The 20,045-nt window shown below is 33.4% G+C and overlaps 2 protein-coding genes across 3 annotated transcripts; both read left to right on the top strand.

Moving 5' to 3' along the window:
* Nucleotides 1-4,213: 4,213 nt before the first annotated feature.
* LOC132059375 (protein LIKE COV 2) lies at nt 4,214-11,300 on the top strand. The gene is made up of 7 exons (XM_059451970.1): nt 4,214-4,500; nt 6,750-6,802; nt 6,893-7,002; nt 9,219-9,386; nt 9,979-10,076; nt 10,618-10,744; nt 11,010-11,300. Exons 1-7 carry the CDS (start codon nt 4,390-4,392, stop codon nt 11,108-11,110), a joined length of 768 nt encoding a protein of 255 aa, XP_059307953.1. The 5' UTR covers nt 4,214-4,389; the 3' UTR covers nt 11,111-11,300.
* Nucleotides 11,301-13,889: 2,589 nt separating this feature from the next.
* On the top strand, nt 13,890-17,974 carry LOC132059373 (probable LRR receptor-like serine/threonine-protein kinase At3g47570). 2 transcript variants are annotated; one of them, XM_059451969.1, is made up of 4 exons: nt 13,891-15,122; nt 15,645-16,658; nt 17,012-17,423; nt 17,700-17,974. In XM_059451969.1, exons 1-4 carry the CDS (start codon nt 13,994-13,996, stop codon nt 17,776-17,778), a joined length of 2,634 nt encoding a protein of 877 aa, XP_059307952.1. In that variant the 5' UTR covers nt 13,891-13,993; the 3' UTR covers nt 17,779-17,974. The 2 variants fall into 2 exon arrangements, with proteins under 2 accessions (XP_059307951.1, XP_059307952.1); XM_059451968.1 differs by having other exon boundaries at nt 13,890-16,658.
* Nucleotides 17,975-20,045: the final 2,071 nt, after the last annotated feature.

Raw genomic sequence — 20,045 nt, 5'->3', positions numbered from 1 at the left:
TTTTATAATTAATTAAATTAAAATACTTTTAATTTGAGAAATATATATCAATTATTTTTACAAATATATAATTATTAATTAATATATTTTTAAGAAATATTATGTATCTTAAACACCTAATTTGGTATCATTTATAAAGGTACATATTTGTCAAATTAACTTATATTTTTTTAAAAAAATTTGATCAAATTGAGTAATTCACTTGTGCAACCAAATAGTATGCTTGTAATTATTCTGTAATTACCTTATGACAAGCAAACATGTCTTAACAAGTACTCTACTGTGTAATTACACCAATCTAATTATCAGGTGGCTTTCCAAACAGACCCTAAGGATTCACCATGAATTTTGTGGGCTCAAAACTAAATTATCCGTTAAGAGTTTACTAGATTAAATTATTAATTATATTTCCCGTTCCGAACACAGTGACCACCACAACCCACTGTTCACAAATCAATAGCTACACAAGATTTAACACCACATTTCAATTCCAAATCAAATATGAATTCGACCAAGTAACTTCCCAAATGATAAACTCGATTCCCATTGTTTGAATTTCAAATTCCTCATTGTTCTTCTAATCTACATGGTCAAAACTCAAAATCAACATTGAGAAGTTGAGGCTTGGGAGTTGGGATCAAAGAGAGAATTTTGAAAAGAGGGAGTGAATGACGGCAAGCAACAGAGTTTAGTTTCTTTCAAATTATATACAAAATTGGCCGAACGGGATAAGATTTGAAAATATGAACCCTTTTTCTATTATTATAATAACTAGAATTGAGTGATTAAGAGCCTGTTTGGCCTAGCGGTTTTGAGGCTAAAAGTGTTTTTTTTTTTTGGTGAAAAAGCACTTTTTTGAATGTATGAGGTGTTTGGCCAATTAGAAAAACTGCTTTTAAGTAGAAGCAGAAGCAGTTTTTCTGCGGTTGGGGAGAAGCAGAAAATTTCTGCTTCTTGAAAAAAGCAGAAGCAGAAAATTATTTTTTTCAAGACAAAAATATCCCTACCATTAATACGTTACCAGGTATACCCTCACTAATCCATTTATTTTTAATTAATAATTCTTTATTCTATTTTACCTAGGATAACGTAGCTTTCACGGAAGTTTGAACTTCAGTACCAATTTCTTTTACTGTTAACGTACTTCTTCAAAGATAAGGACTATACCAAAAAAATAGGTCATTGATAAAGATTCTACCCCAAAAAGATAACAAATAATATCTACTTTTGAATATTATTTTGGTTGTAATTTTTTAGTATATTTAAATCATCGTGTTGATATTATATCAATATTTAATATTTTTATTTATCTATTGTGTTATTGAAAATTTTAATATGTATTTTTAAATTTTAATTAAATAAAAGTAATAACTAAATTAAACTCTTTCATAATAGATGTTTAAAATAATTTTCTCTGTAAAATAATTTTGATAGTAAAGTTCATTGATACATGTCCATTTTTGTAATTTGACACTCAAAAACACTTTTTTGAATGGAATAATCAAACACAATCTGTTTATTAAAAGTATTCAAAAACACATTTCAAATGAATTAACCAAATACAAATTGCTTCTCACTAAAAGTGCTTTTTAAAAAAACACTTCTCAAAATAAGCAGTTTTCAATCGCTAGGCCAAACAGGGTCTTGGAGTGTTAAAAGTTCAAATTCAAATATGTCCAAATTTTACGATGTCATCGACTTTCATAATAATCTATATTTTCTCCTACGAATTAGTGATAGTGTTCAAATATTATTCATGGACATCTTTTTTTAAATCACGGTTTCCGACCCAATCAGCTATAACGTGTACAAGGTTGTTCTTTTCCTTCATAAATGATATATTAGAGAATATTGCCACCTAATTTGCCTTACTCCAAGCTGACAAGCTCGTTTACGAATTTAGCTAACCTGCTTAATTGTCACCATTCAAACCGTGACAGTACTTACCGTGCCTTGTTAGTGTATCCATCATCTATATTGTCAAGTTAGAGATATCGTTATTCATTAGTCTAACTTCTATAAAAGAAAATAGAAAAAGAAAGAATTCAAACTTAAAGGATTAATTAATAGTTCCTACATAAAGGTGTATTATTAAAAAGGGAAAAGGATCAAATATACTCCTCCCGTTACAAGTTGAGGTTAAATATACACCTATCGTTAGTAAAGTTTCAAAAATATTCCTTATTTCTAACATATTTCCACATCAACAAGTCTAGTCATTGGAATTGGATGACATGGGCGCCACATGACATTTAATTTATTCTATGTGGTGCCTACGTAGCAATTTTTTTAAAAACAACTGGAAAATTGATTTTTCAAAAAACAAATCTGTTAAAAATGGCTTTTATTAAAAATCTGATTTTTTTTTATTTTATAAAACCCGCTTCTTAAATAAAAAATATTCAAATTGGATTTTTTTATTAAAAAATTTGGAAAATGATTTTTCTTAAAATTAGTTTTTTAGATTTTTTAAAATTAATCCAGATTTAGAAAAGAAAAAAAATAGGACACTTTTAAAAAAAAAAAAAAATACTTTACAGTTTTCCAAATTTTAACAAAAACCATTTTCCAGATTTTTTAACAATAATATCCCATTTTCAAGAATATATTTTAAAAAAACAGGTATTAGTAAAACAAAAAAGTTTCAGATTTTTAATAAAAGTCATTTTTTTTTCTAGATTTGTTTTTAAAAAAAAAATCAATATTCTAGATTGTTTTTTAAAAAATTGTCACGTAGGTACCACATAGAATAAGTTAAATGCCATGTGGCGTCCATGTCACCCAATTTCAATGATTAGACTTATTTATGTAGGAATATATTAGAAATGAGGGGTATTTTTGAAACTTTGCTAATAGTAGGGGTATATTTAGCCCCAACTTGTAACAGGAGGGGTATGTTTGACTACTTTGACTATCGAGATAAAATTAGTTAATAAATTAAAGTAGAGGGGTATATTTGATCCTTTTCCCTACTAAAAAAGATCCTTGAAGGTGCAAGGTGTCTCATGCTCCTTTGCCCTTCTCCCAGCCTTGGAAGCCCCGCCCCACATTCCTGCCCGCCATAAAACTTTACTCATACTTGATATTTATATTAACTTATAGTAATAAACTTAATATAATTATATGATAAAAATATTTGTATTTTAATTATTTGTCTGATGTAATTTTTTTTTTTTAAATTGGGATAGAGATTAAAAGGTGGGGAATCAAACCCTCACCAATAAAGTAAAAGTTCGGATAGCCAACTAACGGAGCTATTAAAATTTTCTAGTTTGATTTTAATATTAGGTGTTGGAATAAATTTTTTTCCATGTCCCTCGCAAGCTACGTAAAAGAATGTTTAAGTTAATCTATCACTTTGAATTCAAGTAAAGTACACCTTGACAATCAAGTGCCAATCACCATTCCCAATTATGCTTTTCAGGGTCAATTTACAGACTATTTTTTGTACTCTAAAACTCTCTATAGATTATATTTATTCTATTAGAAATTGACTTTGCATGCTAAAACTCATTAATTGGATCCTTTGGTTGCTGACTTGTTGGTTAGGAAGAGAGTTATTCATGTATTAAAATTAGCATAGCTAATATCATGTTTGGTAGCTTTTCAGTTATTTTGTATAAAATTTTGTACGTCAAGTATGATGTTTGATTATCGTTTTACAATCCTAGCTACATAAATAACATATGTATATGTTATGAGTGATATATGTATTATTGGGGTAAAAGATAAAATAAATAATGCAGAAATTATTAACACATGAATAACTAAACTCTACATAACTAACTTCTACCTACAACATAACTCGAACCAACAATCAAGCCACCGATATAGAACTCTTAAGTACATTTGATATTATTTTGGGCTCGTTTGGCCATGAGAAGTATTCATTTTTTTCTAGATTTTTTCTTATTTTATTTGAAAATCAACGTTTAACCAGAAAAATTTCAAATGCAACTTCAAGATGTACTTAAATTTGAAAAATACCTAAAACTCTGCTTTCACTTTTAGTACATTCAAACAATTAAATATTATTTGCAAAAATAATAAATCAGACACAACTACACCTTCAAATTTTTTAAATAAAGTGAAAAAAATATTTAATTGTCTATTACTTAGCTTATTTACAAAAAGATATTTTTAGTCAAACACTGAAAATTATTGTAAAATTGAAGAAGTATCCCTTTTATATTTTGTCTGACTTCATTTCTAAGTATACAAAGCGAAAAAGGTCGTCACACTTACACCTCACACAAATCACGAGTCTCTTTCTTTCAATTTGTGTCTTAAACCTCAAATTTTCCCAACGAATCTCATCTGTCTCAGTGCTGCTGTTTGTAAGCAAGTCTTGTCTATTTCTTGCTGAGATCTAGAGAAGAAAGCCCAAAAATGGCGGAAGAGAAAGATCCAACTTCAGTACCACTTAGTCAAGTTGAAGAAGAAGATCCTGAAGACCCCATCAAATCACCTCCTGACTCCCCCAATTCTTCTACCCGCAAGGTCTGTTTTCTTTCTAGTAATTATTTAGAGTTGTTCTCTTTTTTATTTTTTTTATTTTTTGGCTGCTCGTGTATATTGTGATGTTTTAGTGGGAATTTACTACAACAACATACCCAGTGAAATCCAGCAAGTGGGGTCGGGGAAGGGTAGAGTGTATACAGACCTTATCCCTACCCTATCTAGGGGTTAGAGGGAATTTACTGTTGCCTTTAAATCAAATGGAGATAATAAAGAAAAGGGAAAATGGGTATTCATGTTTGCTATAGGAAATGTATTCTTGTTGTAGAGTATTGATTTTGAACATATGGGAGGAAATAAAGAAGGAAAAGAAAAGAATGTCTGTTTTTTCTTTTGGCTGCTCGTTTAATTTGTGATGTTTTAGAGGGAGTTTACTGTTGCCCATAAATCAAATGGCAATTATAAAGAAAAGGGTAAACAAAAAGAAAGGGAAAATGAGTATTCGTGTTTGCTATAGGAAGTGTATTCTTGTTGCACCCAAGGGTGTGGCCTAGAGGTCAAGAAATTGGGTTGAGAACCGTGAGGTCTCCGTTAAAATACTAACGGAGACAAAAACACTAGGTGATTTCTTCCCATGTGGCCTTAGCATTGGTGGACAAAGTTAGATAGTCTGTAATATAAGAGGTTTTTCAATTGGATAGACGCATCTGTTCATGAAAGGGCACGACTATTCTGAAGAGTCATCTTCAAATCTTATAAATATAAGGACACTCTTGAAGTAGCATATAGAAAAATCCGTATTTATAACATGGGCTTTGTTGTATCCTGAAGGAAATTGCTTGTATTTTCCCCAATATGTATACGGGCAATATCTCTTTAAGGAAAGTCAATTTATCCACGCCTCAAAGCCATTTCTTCTTCGATTATGTTTACCTATTACCTGTTGCTAGTAGGAGGTGGCCGGTATTTTGAAAATATGGGAAATAGAAATGAATGTGAAATGGGTACTTGTGTTTTATTCCCCCAAATCACCTCCCTCTTCACCCAATTCTTCTACCGGCTAGGTCAGTTTTATTCGTAATTATGTCAAGCTGTCTGTTTTTTGTTTTGGCTGCTAGTGTAATTTGTGATGTTTTAGAGGGAATTACTGTTGCCCATAAGTCAAATGGAGAGACTAATATTTTCTTGCATACCAGACACTAGAAGATTAGTAAAAAATTCACAAGTTTCCCAAGAATACATTTTCCTTCATACCAAACACACCTTAAGTGTCTGGCGAATATGAAGTCAACAGGATCTGATAGGATTTTGATATTTTTTTCATCTTATCTGCTCAAGTACAATGTGGTGATTTCGTGTTTTATTTTTACAAGGTGGTGGGGTTATCGATTAATTAGATTCAATTTATGCACAGAAAGATACATTCTAATAATCCGAATGTGAAAATGGGCATTTTTGTAGCGAAATGGTTAATTTTGATATGATCAGAGTCATAAATTTTGTTATCTTATCTACTTATGGAAAGTAGAGTTGATTATTTTGGTCGGGGTAAAACTGGTTAATTTAGCATCAATCCACGCACTTAAAATGTACATTCTTGTGTTCTGGGTTTGAAATTGACGTCGATAGAAAGATATTATGTTAGAAATTCTTTAGCTTGTTAATCGGTTTCATTTTACATTGGAAATATTTATATGAGAAATTTAAAGATCTTTTAACGAAACTTGGATCCAGAAGAGAAGTTCAAACTGGAAAACAAGTGGTCAAGTCAGACTAAATCCTTTAAGAAAATCCAGGTTCTTTGGAGAGTTTAGCAGTGTATTCACTAGTCCCTTTCCTATCCAGTATACCAATATATAATCTATATATGCTTATCTGGTTATTTTGAAGAATTTGTAGTAGCTTTCAGGATAAACTGAATCCAGAAAAGAATCTTCAAACTGGAAAACAAGTGGTCAACACGAGAACAAATAATTTAGAAAATCCAGGTTCTTTAGAGGGTAACTGTTTATCAGTCACTTGAGCAGTATATTTTTTAATCCTTTTAATACCAACTCCACTCCAATATATTTTCAGTCTGGAACTTATTGTGCTTTTTGTGTATGTATAGTGAGAATCTTGTGATACAACAACAACAACAACAACAACCCAGTATAGTGAGAATCCAAGGTTGTGATAAAAGGACATAAACAAGTTTAAAAAATTCAAAGCGTATTTCTCTCTATACATATTAAGAAATAGGTAGTTTACTTTGCATATATCTTAATGGTTTTCTACACCCCGTTTTTCAGGCTTGCTGTTATTTTCTTCAAAGCTGGGTATCAAAGAAGTTTATGACTGGATGGTAGTTGCTTTTCTCTTCCGTTGCTTTACTAATTTTAATATGTTTTGCTATCTTTCAAACCCTAACTACTCCAAAAATTTGGAATTACAGTGTGGTTCTCTTCCCTGTAGCAGTTACATTCTTTGTGACTTGGTGGTTTATTCAGTTTGTTGATGGTTTCTTCAGTCCACTATATGAACAACTTGGCATTGACATATTTGGTAAGTTCAACTTTCCACTTTCTAGAATTTGATTGTAGTTAGTTTTCTGTATTGAGGTGATCTATCCAGCTTGTTGATACTTGGTACTTAATAGTTCCGTACTCCTACATATTTATGCCTCATCTCATATTATCATTTTCAGATATTTTATCATTCTAAGATAATATTGCAAATAGTTCTCTGTGTTTAAACTAATCAGTTGCATGCATCTCTTTGTAAACATGTATAAAGTTACTATCTCCTTGTGCCAAGGAGAAAAGTAAGAAAGGAATTATAAACTCTCTTTTTTTGGACTGTTTCTATACTTCGACCTACCGGTGAAGGTCTCTTGGATACAAGCCAGAAGAATCTTAACTATCAGCTTCCCCGTTAAAGTCCCAATATTCCAAGCCTTTCAACCTAGATTCATTTTTGGTCCCCAAACGAGAACATGACCCTAGTCTTTGCCAAGCCACAAGTAAGAGTGGTCAAAATTTTACTACAAATGTGTGGACAAATAATGGATATAGCAACCGGAGGTGTTGAACTAAACCTGGTCGTTACTGTTCACGTCCTGTTCACTGTTGAAATTCTGTTCCCAGAAACAGAAGAAGAGAAGAGGGGGGAAAGAGAAGGAAAAAAAAAAAAAAAAAAGGAGATGGAAAAGAGAAAGGAAAAAAGAAAACAGTAGGGAAAAAGTTTTGTTTCCGCGTTCTTACAGGTAAGCTGAGGAGAGAAAAGGGGAAAAAAGGAGAAGAGAAGAAGAATTGAAGAAAAGGGGAGGAGAAAAAAGTAAATCAAAAGTGACCGGCGTTACCTGATCGCCGGAGTTACCTGGTCGACGGAAGCGGGCTGGTCGTGGTGGCAGGTGGGGTGGGGGGGGAGAGGAGATGTTACCGCTTTCAGGACTTAGAAAGGACATATTTAAGTATTTCTCTTTATACATATTCCTGTAGGTAGTTTACTTGCATATATCTTAATGGTTTTTCACACCCCGTTTTTCAGGCTTGCTGTTATTTTCTTCAAAGCTGGGTATCAAAGAAGTTTATGACTGGATGGTAGTTGCTTTTCTCTTCCGTTGCTTTACAAATATGTTTTGCTATCTTTCAATACCCAACTACTCCAAAATTTGGAATTACAGTGTGGTTCTCTTCCCTGTAGCAGTTACATTCTTTGTGACTTGGTGGTTTATTCAGTTTGTTGATGGTTTCTTCAGTCCATATATGAACAACTTGGCATTGACATATTTCCAGCTATTTCTATATTGTAGTTAGTTTTCTGTATTGATGATCTATCCAGGTTGAGCTAATAGTTCAATACATATTTATGCCTCATCTCATATTATCGTTTTAAGATATTTTATCATTCTAAGATAATATTGCAAATAGTTCTCTGTGTTTAAACTTATCAGTTGCATGCATCTCTTTGTAAACATGTAAAAAGTTACTATCTCCTTGTGCCAAGGAGAAAAGTAAGAAAGTAATTATAAACTCTCTTTTTTTGGACTGTGGTGAGGAGCCAGAGCAATATCAGCAAAGAGAAGCTTTGATGATTCATTTTTGGTCTTGTCAATTTTGATTAGTTCTGTTTCCTACTAGTAGAGAGGGGAGTAAGTTTTGTTTCTGGTAACTGAGGAGTTCAGTCAGCGGCTTCAAAAGGATATTGCTTTCAGCATACAACCAACTATATCCAGCTATATAAGTAAGATGCTCGTGGTTGACCTAGCAATACTAGAAGTGTAAGGAGTGAATAGCCTCAGATTAATTGTGGTTGCTTTCTCTTTCCCCTCAATACATAACATTGTGTTAGCAATATTTCATCTAAAAGAGAAAAAAATAAAATATACTTTGTTTTTGAATCATTAACCAGCTGTTGCTGCTGATCAACAGAGGAGAGCATGATTCCAACTGCCAGATAATTCTCTGACTAATTTGTATGAATTGCTTTGCTTTTAGAACTGTGACGTTTGTATCAGCATACATGTAAATACACACTATTCTTTTCCTGAGTTGTAAATGCTTCACTTGTGAGGAAGTAGTGGATGCCTATTCGTTTTCATCAAATATCTAATATGACATCACTGGTTATCTTTCGTCGTTTCATACACAATTGGTAAATCTCATGTTTTCATGGCATGGCTTATGTGTTGCCCACCTCCCTTGTTGTATGAGATATTGTTATGTCCATTATATATTGGCCAGGTTTCCTGACCTTTGCGACATTTGTTGTTGGTGCAGGACTAGGATTTGTCACATCTCTTGTTTTTGTATTCTTAGTTGGGGTTTTTGTTTCGTCTTGGCTGGGTGCTACTGTTTTCTGGATTGGGGAATGGATTATTAAGCGAATGCCATTTGTCAGACACTTATACTCGGCCTCAAAGCAGATAAGTTCTGCAGTATCTCCAGGTAAAGCTACAAATTTTTCTTCTTCTGAAGTGAAAACGGAGAGAAAACTGTTTGTTATGGGACAAGGCAAAGAGTGGTGCACATGTCTAATTCACTTCCAGAGCCATCTCTTGCTACTATCATCCCCAGTCAAAAAAGGTGTTTGGGGGGGGGATGGTTTTTTCAGCAAAGATTGTGGAGAACCGCCTTATTTTTAATAGTTTATAGTATATGTTACTATCACTTTCGTCTTTTCATCACGAAAAGGTAGATAGCAACGAAAGAAAAAGGAAGGATAATCTCAAATGGAGGAGTTAAATGAATTTCAGAGCTGTGACGTAAGAATGTGAAATCTGAAATTAACTTTCAAGGATGTGAAATCTGAAATTAACTTTCATGTGGTGTACTGGACTTCCATTTCAATAAAAAAGAGTGTCAAAAAGTATGGGGATCAGGACCACCAAGACAGAAAATACAAATTTTGTGCTTTCAAGACTAAATAAATACTCTATTTTGAGAGTTGAGGTTGTTTCATTGAGTATTTTGCTTTTGCTGCATTTTCTTATTACTTTTTGTTCCTGATACTGACTTTTCATTCGTATATAATCTACAGACCAGAACACCACTGCTTTTAAGGAAGTGGCAATCATTCGTCATCCTCGTGTGGGTGAATATGCCTTTGGTTTTATTACATCATCAGTTACCCTTCAGGTATTTGTTCCTGTGGCAACTTTTCCATTATGATAACATGTTGGAATAGGGAAAACCATCTTCTTTATCACTTTCAGAAATGCGTATTTTCTTTTGTCGCTATACAAATGGACTAGAAAAAGCAGTCAATTTGAGTTTCTCCTCAGCTTAAATTCTGTAACTATTTGTTCATATTCTCTGGTATCTAATTTTCACCCAAGGTATCACTGGTATATATTTTTTCCCTTCCTGCTTGTAGTGACTCGTAAATGCTGAATGCCTTTTATTTGATAAGTGCTGAATTGTTCTTTTAATATGCATAACTTCTTACACTTAAAAAGTCTTGAACTTTTTTTTTGACAATGATAACATCACTTAAAACTCTTGAACTACTGATGTTTTTTCAAAAATAAGCTCCTCGTATTCTCTCTCGGGTGGTGGGTAGAGATGAATGATTAGAAGCAGAAAGAACGACTAAAATAGAACACGAGAAAGAGCATTTTATGATTTTTTTTGTCTGATATCGATGTTCAACATTGACTCTTTTCATTCTGGATGGCAGACAGATGAAGGGGATGAAGAATTGTGTAGTGTTTTTGTCCCTACGAACCATTTGTACATTGGTGATGTACTCCTGGTTAATGCCAATGATGTTATAAGACCAAACATGTCCATCCGTGAAGGCATTGGTATGTCTCTGGTCTTTGTCAACTCGTCCTTTTAACTTGTCACTGCTTGTTTTAGTACTAGTAGCTTGGTGACTGGTCTAAGCATGCATCTTACTTAATGGTGTCTTTAGTTTAGTGAGTTGTCTGACCTTCTAAAATAAACCAACATAAGCTTATCCATGGTAAGGTTATGTCAACAAGCTACTAGTAAATGCTTCAACTGAATTTCGGGTTTGTTTACGGAACTGTTTTCAAGGGGTTCTAACAATGAAGCCAAAAAATGCAGAGATAATCGTCTCCGGAGGAATGACCATGCCTCAAAGGATCTCTCATGTGGCAAGGGTTGCGCGACAAAGTGAAAGAATTCCACTGAACAGAATTAAGTAACAATGGCTATGAGCATGACAATATAGAACTGTTTGTAATTAGTTAAGGAGGAAAAGATCATATATACATTGCTGTAATTTTCTCGATCGTGCTGATGCACTTCAATATGTTGTTGTTATGTCTTTGTTGTTAATTTGCAGTAAAGTTCTTGTTAAAGGTTTTAAAGTCCTATCCAACTCGGGGAATCAAACATGCGACCAAGCAGATACAAAGCTTATTTTCCAAGAAAAAATTAACCTAAAGCCGTCCATCCAACTGCTTAAACTAAAAATAGCTTGAGGGCTGTATAATATGTGTGTAACCTTGTATAATCAGTGTATAATTTAAGTATACCAGCTAGGAAAAGAAAATTTTGAACTGCTGGCTATTTGTGTAAATGTATAGCCAGCCAGGTTCAATATGGACAATAAAATGTTTTCTATCGCCAATAAAATATTTTCCAATTCACGTATTAGTTAATGTAGTTTCTACATTTTAAACTGTTTCTTAATCAATATTTTACTTAAATTTCTACATGCGACTCAATCACGTTAATTAAATTTGGAGAAGGAAGTCAACAAGCTTTTAGCTTAATAATTTATAACAGCCGAAAGTGTTGTTTTAAAGCTACAAGTTAGAACGGGACTGGAACTTTTTCAAAATCTCCGATGTAGAATTTACACAGTAGCAGACAGGTAAAACTTATCTGTATCGGGTGTATTCCCAAACAATAAAATTAACTTAATAATTAAATATTAAACAAAATACATGTTACTTAACTATGATTATGTGATAAATGTGTGTGAAAAATGCATGTCTTGCATTTTTTGAATTATTAAATATTTACTGTAGCAGACGTATCATAATTTGGTGTCGAAACTTTGACGTTCGTCATTTGTTTTTAGAAGTAATTCACACATAGTTAAGTTATTTTAATTTGAAAAAAAGTTAACATTCATAGCTATACTTTTTTATCACGCCCCACTTGACACTTTTCCACTAATCTCTATCCTAGTGATCTTCTCAGCCAACCAAATTTTAAGATATACCTGTTGTCACATTCCAATTTGTGTTTCCAAGTTGAATACTGTTCCAAGTTAAAAAGGTTCTTACTAGAGGTATTGTAATGTTGTACTCATCTCTTTTTTCACTTTACCCTTTGTTCCAGAGCTGACATATAAATTAATCAGTAATGTCTTATTCACTGTCTTATTAATTTCTCTCATTTACCCTATCATCAATGTAATGTAAGGCACCCACTGGAGCCATTGGACCAGTCACAAAAGTTTAGTACTCACCCTGTTTTAATTTATATGATACTTTTTTCATTTTAGTCAGTTAGTTCTATAGAGAATGACAATTTCAATATGTAGTAGTAATAATTTAATTTTATACTTTCCATTTTATCTTTAACGTGATGATTTATAGCTACAAAATTTTTATATGAATTATTTTAGACCATAAATTTAAATAGTTTTTTTTCTCTCTTAAATTTCGTGCTCAGTGCCACATAAATTGGGATGTAAAGACTACACAAATTGACACTTCATTTGAGAGAGAATCAGAGAGCAAAAGGAAGAAAAAGAATCAGATTCTTGATTAGACAGATCTCAATTCCGTCTTTCTCAATTATATATGTCAAGGGTTATTGATGCACCCATATCTTCAACTAGGTTCACTCATTACTATGTAACTAATCTTCCCTTAAATCACTACACAATCATTTTAGTTCACTATTCAATTTGTCCATACTTACTAGAACTTAATCCATGTTTATTTGCCATCTTTGGTTTCAGTTTCTTGTTTTCCTTTTTTTTTATTTGCTTCCTTGACATGATTAAATTATAAATAGATCAAAATCTCTAAAAGGGTAAAATAAAGAAACCATTTATTCCTAGTACAATGGCAAACAGCTAAACCATGAAAGAGAAGTGACAAGAGAGGGGTAAGGACTCAGGGAAGTGAGATAGATTTTGTCTTTCTTGCCATTTGATGTGAGTGAGTCTAAAATAGGGACTTATTTTATTTCAAATAGTACATAATTATTATTCCATCCGTCCTAATTTATGTGACACCATTTGATTAGGCACAAGTTTAAGAAATAAAGAAAGAAAGACTTTTAAAATTTGTGGTCCAAAATAAGCCTTAAATATTTGTATAGTTATAAATCATCTCATAAAGTTAAATTGTTTCTAAATATAAAAATGTGACATTCTTTTAGGATAAACTTAAAAAAAAACAGTATCATATAAATTGGAACAGAAGAGTATCTTACTAGAGATATGGAAATAATACACAAGAAATCTTTCACACACTTCTTTACTCAAATTCCCCTTTTTATTAGCCATATGTTGGTTTTGTAATCAAAGTGCCTTACTTTTTAGGTCAACTAGGGGCAGACCAATATAGAAATAAGTTCATGTCTAGAGGAGAAAGCAGAATACTAGTGAAAGAAAAAGCCTGCAACCTCTCATGTCTCTATAATCTCAAATGGAATATTGCAATAGTCCTCTTTATGCCATTTAATAAAAGAACTTTGACCAAAAACTTGAGAAAAAAGAACTTAAAACAGAATTTGAAATGGTCAGTAAGTTGTTGCACTCATAATAGGAAAAGTGGACCATGTTAATTGATTCTCTGTTGGTACAAATGCATGTAAATTTCCAATGCCTGATGGCTCATCAAGAATTCACATTTCTCTGTTTTTAGTCCAAGAATGAACAGAAGATACTTTTAATTAATGCTAAGTGAATAAATAAGTACAAAGGATAAAAAAGAAAAAAAAAAAAAAAAAAAAAAGAAGGAATTTTTCACATGATCTTTTCTCCAAAAAAGCCACAGAATAAACTTGAGTGCATTATTGTCTGTTCAACTGGTTTTTTCTTTCTGTAAGAACTAAGAACTATGGTTTTTTCTCTATACTTCAAAATTCCAGTGCCACTCTATTCTTTTGTTTTCTATCTAACCTTTCTACCATGCATGTTCACTTTACATAATGGTAATGAAACTGATAGGCAAGCTTTACTTGCCATCAAAGCAGGTATAACTGAAGATCCTTATGGTACTTTCACTTCATGGAATGATTCAGTCCATTTCTGCAAGTGGACAGGTGTCACTTGTGGCCATCTTCACCAAAGAGTTACTAAACTGAACTTGACATCACTTGACTTAGTAGGTACTTTGTCACCTGACATAGGTAATCTTACTTTTCTCACTGAACTAAACCTTGAGTTGAACAATTTCCATGGAAAAATCCCACCACAGGTTGGTGGTTTGTTTGGGCTTAAGCATGTTTATTTGACTAATAACTCCTTTTCTGGAGCGATACCGATAAATCTTTCTCGTTGTTCGAATCTTGTTGTACTTAGTTTTGGTTGGAACAAATTGTCTGGAAAGATTCCATTAGAGTTTGGCTCATTGCAAAAGCTTGAGAGATTTCATGTTCATAACAACAACCTTAGTGGAGTAATCCCAGAAACCTTAGGTAATCTTTCCTCAATCAAATCCCTTTCTTTATCAGTTAACAGTTTTAAAGGAACAATTCCTAGTTCTCTAGGCCAATTGAAGACATTGAGTTTTCTTGGTTTGGGTGTAAATAAGTTATCTGGTGTGGTGCCTGATGCAATTTTCAATCTTTCATCTCTTGAGATATTTACAGTCCCTTATAATCAGCTGTATGGAACTTTGCCATCTGAATTTGGTTTTAGTCTTCCCAGATTGAAAGTTCTAAACATTGGTCATAATTGGTTTACTGGACCCCTTCCAAAGTCATTATCTAATGCTTCAAATCTTGTTAAACTTGATGCAAATGGTAGTAATTTCACTGGCAAAGTGTCGATTGACTTTGGGGGCTTATCGAATCTTTGGTGGCTGATTCTTGCATCAAATTCCATTGATGACTTGAGTTTTTTCAATTCTTTGAGTAGATGTAGAAACTTGAAAGTTCTGGATTTGAGTGATTGCAAATTTGGAGGTGTGCTGCCTGATTCTATCACAAATTTATCCTCAACTCTTCTATCACTAAGATTGGGAGGTAATCAACTATTTGAAAGTATTAATTCAGGAATAGGAAATCTTGTTAACTTGACTGAATTGCAATTGCAAAAGAATAATTTTTCCGATAGCATTCCTGAATCCATTGGAAACCTTCATAGGCTTCAGTTAGTGGATTTATCTGAAAATAAACTTTCGGGAAGTATTCCACCTTCTATATCTAATATGACTCGATTATATGCACTTCATCTTGAAAAGAATGAGTTAACTGGTAACATTCCCAATAGTTTTGGCAACTTCCAGTACTTGCAAGATTTAGACCTTTCTCAGAATCATCTAAGTGGCACCATACCAAATGGAGTTATGAGTTTGTCTTCCTTAACAATTTCTCTTAATCTTGGTGGCAATCAATTATCCGGTCCTTTACCGATTGAAATAGGAGCTCTCATCAATCTTAGGAGATTAAATTTTTCTAATAACATGTTGTCTGGGAAAATTCCTAGTAGCATAGGTAACTGTGTAACTTTGGAGAGCCTTATTTTAGACGGCAACTTCTTTGAAGGTACAATTCCTTCATCCCTTAGTTCTTTGAGAGGTCTTGAAGAGTTGGATCTTTCTCGCAACAATTTATCCAGTCAGATTCCGAGATCCTTACAGCTGATTTCCTTAAAAAGATTGAATTTGTCATTCAATCAGTTTGAAGGTCAGGTGCCAACCGATGGTGTTTTCAAAAATGCGTCTGCAATCTCCATATCTGGGAATGAGAAACTTTGTGGGGGTATACCAGAACTCAAGTTGCCAATTTGTCCAAACACTGAACCTAAGGGAAGAGATAAGTCCAGCAGCATTAAGCTAATGATCCCTCTTCTTTCTGGAGTTCTAGCACTGGTGTTGATGATGTCTTTAGTCATAATCTTTCGGTTGAGAAAGTCAAGGGGAGAGCCTTCACCTTCTTTAACATCTTCACTCACAGGGTGTTTTATGAGGGTAACTTATGACAGCCTATATAGAGCGACAAATGGGTTCTCTTCTGCCAACTTGATTGGGATTGGTAGCTATAGTTCAGTTTACAAAGGGGTACTTGATCAAGGTGAAAGATTGGTTGCGGTGAAGGTGATAAACATTGACCAACAAGGGGCTTTTAAGAGCTTCATGGCTGAGTGTGAAGCCCTGAGAAACATTAGGCATCAAAATCTTGCTAAGATCTATACTGCCTGTTCGACTTGTGATTTTGAAGGTAATCCATTTAAAGCTTTAGTATACGAATATATGCCTAATGGGAGCTTAGAAAGTTGGTTGCATCCTACTTCGGGAGTGGATGCCTCGAATAATGAGGTGAGGATCCTGAGTCTAGTTGAAAGACTAAACATTTCTATTGATGTGGCCTGTGCACTGGAATATCTTCATCACCATTGCCACAAACCAATTCTGCACAGTGATCTGAAGCCGGAGAACATACTTCTCGACAATGACATGACTGCCCATGTAGCTGATTTTGGTTTAGCAAAGTTTTTCGTAGAAGCCATGAGCAAATATCGTCCTAATCCGAGTAGTTCAATTGGATATGCTGCACCAGGTAACATTGTTTAACTTGCTGATTCCATTACTCGTGCTTTTTAGATACTTCAAAGTTGATATACATCCTCATAATTATTGTTTTTAAATGGTTTCTCAAAGGTTTTTATTTCATTTTTGGCCTGTCGGACAAAATTAATTATCGGCACTAGCCAAAATATACAAAACCTAAACAATATGTATATTATATGTATATTTATACTTAATATATAAAACCTATACATTTGTTGGCTATTTTGAAAATTAGAACATGGAAAGGCATTAGACTGTAATTATCTCTTTCTCAAAGTAGAGAGTTTTCAGATTGATTTTACATCTTTTAAGTTCTGTACATATTTTCTTTCCTCTGGGCAGAGTACAGCATGGGAGGTAAGGCTTCCGCGTTTGGTGATGTGTATAGCTATGGGATCCTTTTGCTAGAGATGTTTTCTGGAAAGAGACCTACTGACAGCATGTTCAAAGATGGACTGACTCTTCACAATTTTGCTAAGATCGCTTTACCTGAAACAATTGATGAAATAGTAGACCCCATGCTTCTACCTAGCAGCAGCAGAGAAAAACAAGAGGAGGAGGAAGGACTTATAGATCCAGAAGATTCTAGTTTGAAACAAGCGCAGGAATGCTTGATCTCGATAATACAGATTGGAGTTGCATGTTCGGTTGAATCACCGAGAGAAAGGATGGATATTGGGGATGTTGTTAAGGAACTCCAACTAATTAGAGACATTCTCCTTGCTTCTCATGCGATTCACAGCTCAACCAGCGGGTATATTTGCTCTACTACCTTTTTTTTCTTTCAATTATGATGCCTAAAAACAACATTTAGAGTTAAATCTGCATAACTAAGTTATGTAATGTTTATTGATTTAGCATATCCATAAAAGCATACTGTAAAATGTGCTAGCAAAAGTTGAATAGCTTCTGCATAACAAACAGTTTCACTGCTAGATATTTGAGAAATTCTTAAGGCAGCCTCCTTGATGGATTTCATATCTCTCTTTTTCTTCTTGTTCATTGTTGTCTTTTCTTTCCTTGGTTTCAGGAGCTTGAGGTTTGAAGGGTCTTCCAGTCGCTCTGTTGCTAGTAACTGGCAAAATTTTACATCGTTTCATCTGCCTTGATATTTTTGGTGAAGAACTCGAGGCCAATGATGCATTCTTGTATGAGATATTACTTATGCAGATTGAAGTTTTACTCGTTAGTTCAGTCATTTGTTCATTTGGCCTAATGCTAGTTAATTTCGTGTGACTGTTTCTGTCTAGTTGCAGTTGAGAACAAAAACACGAGATTATCTCAAATGCACAGATAATTATAGAAGTCCGTTGAAACAATAGAAAAGTAGAAAATGAACTAGCGTAAGCAACCATTGAATTACCAAGTTCTATGATGTGAATTCGCCTAATTTCTTGATCACAATTCACATTTTGCGAGAAACATTTGTAACGACTGGGTAGGACTTACTTTTGATCAGTTACTACTTGAGGCTATAGTCTTTCATTACCCAGAATAGCATAATCTTTCGTTAACCATGACTTAAAAGTGCCCTCCCATCATAAGTAGAAAAAGAACAAGCATTTCATCTGGTTCTAAAACACCAATCTTAATGTGGTCAAGCATATATTTGCTCTAGCAACGGTATCTCTGCGTACACTTCATTTGAAATGCTAAATGAAACCACAATATAATTTCTTGAAATACCAATCCAATGAAATAGCCCGTGAATAAATGCCAAAGAATGCATACCATAGAGTCTTGTAGTAATTTAAGATTCTTTTGAATCTCTTTGGTGAAATTCAAGTCTGCCACTAATTATTGCATAACATAAATTCCTAAACTACCCTCATTGTTAGCACAACAATTCCCATTTAATCACAATTTTTTTCCAAAGAAAATCTTTCGTTTTCTTCGGGTTTAGAAGTTCAACTACTCTTAATTTGGATCGCTATATGAACTGTGATATGGAATCGCACTAATTTCGGTCCCAAAGGGATATGGAAGAATATGAGATTCTTCGTTTGGAAAATAAAAGATTCTGTTCAGAGAACTTGCAAATGTGGTCGAGTTGAAAATCACTTTTTTTGCTGCTTTCAATAATCCTAAGCAACAACAAAAAATCCTAAAAGACTGACAAAAATTGAAATGCTAAATTAAGAGAAGAAGCCAACTTTTATTTTCTATTAATTGGCTCTATTTGGCTATGTGTTGCTTGGATTCTGTAAAAATATTGCCGGATACTGAAAAAAAAGCTACTCTTGGAGGATCCGCACACAATCCATGATATTTTTTAAGAGTGGGCAGATTACAATGATATAAGAAATGGTTCGGTCACAAGACTAGCTCCGCCCCATGCTACATCGGAAAAACCGACCATTAAGATCTATCAGATGCGGCTCTTTACCTCAGATTTCAAATGCAAGAGGCTATTTCCACTGCTCGAACATGTGACCTCCTAGTCATATTTAACTTCAATAGTTATGCCGAGACCCCCTTCATTTGAAGAAATACACTGAAAGATACTTATTATTACTCCAGCAAAATTATTTGCATCACTTCAATGATTCAAATGTCCTAGACCAGAAAGCTCAGATAGGGACCGGACAGGGACGTTCTTAAAATTTGCCAGGATTGAATTGAAATTGAGTGAAGGTTATTTGATGACAGAAAGATGAATGATGGAAGGGTTAAGCTGTACTCAACTTCTTTTTGGTATTCTGTCAAGTCTAATCATATTATTATATTAAATAATATGATTAGACTAGCAAATTTTTTTGCATCACTACAATGATTCAAATGTCCTAGATTAGAAAGCTCAGATAGGGACAGGGACGTTCTTAAAATTTTCCAGGATTGAATTGAAATTAAGTGAAGGTTATTTGATGACAGAAATATGAATGATGGAAGGGTTAAGCTGTATTCAACTTCTTTTTAGAGTAAATTCCCTAAAAAGTCACTCATGTATTGAGAATTACATACTAATATCACTTTTGTTTGTTTTAGGATTAGAGTATCGCACAACTATCACTACTTTCCTCAGAATATATTAAACACACAAAACTTCCTTCTCTCCTAGTTGACACTCCATGTCATATAAAATTATATTTTTTTAATAATAAGTTTATCTAATTAACTCATCAAATCATTTTAATTCAACCCAACCCAAACTCATTTAACCAATCAACTCATGTCTTATACACATTTAATCCGGTTAGAAAATATTAAAACTAACTTTTATATCCGATTTTCTTCACACCTAAATGATAGCTACCAGACAATTAATATTGGAATGAAAAGATTGGTTTATCACAGCAAATAAAGATTTTTTTGGAGAAAACCAGTTGCTTCAATATGAAGGTGATGCTAAAAGATCGGTTTCATTTCATTTAGTTGT

The sequence above is a fragment of the Lycium ferocissimum genome, chromosome 6, assembly GCF_029784015.1.
Source record: "Lycium ferocissimum isolate CSIRO_LF1 chromosome 6, AGI_CSIRO_Lferr_CH_V1, whole genome shotgun sequence".
NCBI classification, from domain to species: domain Eukaryota; kingdom Viridiplantae; phylum Streptophyta; class Magnoliopsida; order Solanales; family Solanaceae; genus Lycium; species Lycium ferocissimum.
Note: the sequence above shows the minus strand (reverse complement) of the source record. Positions and strands in the feature narration are given on the sequence as shown.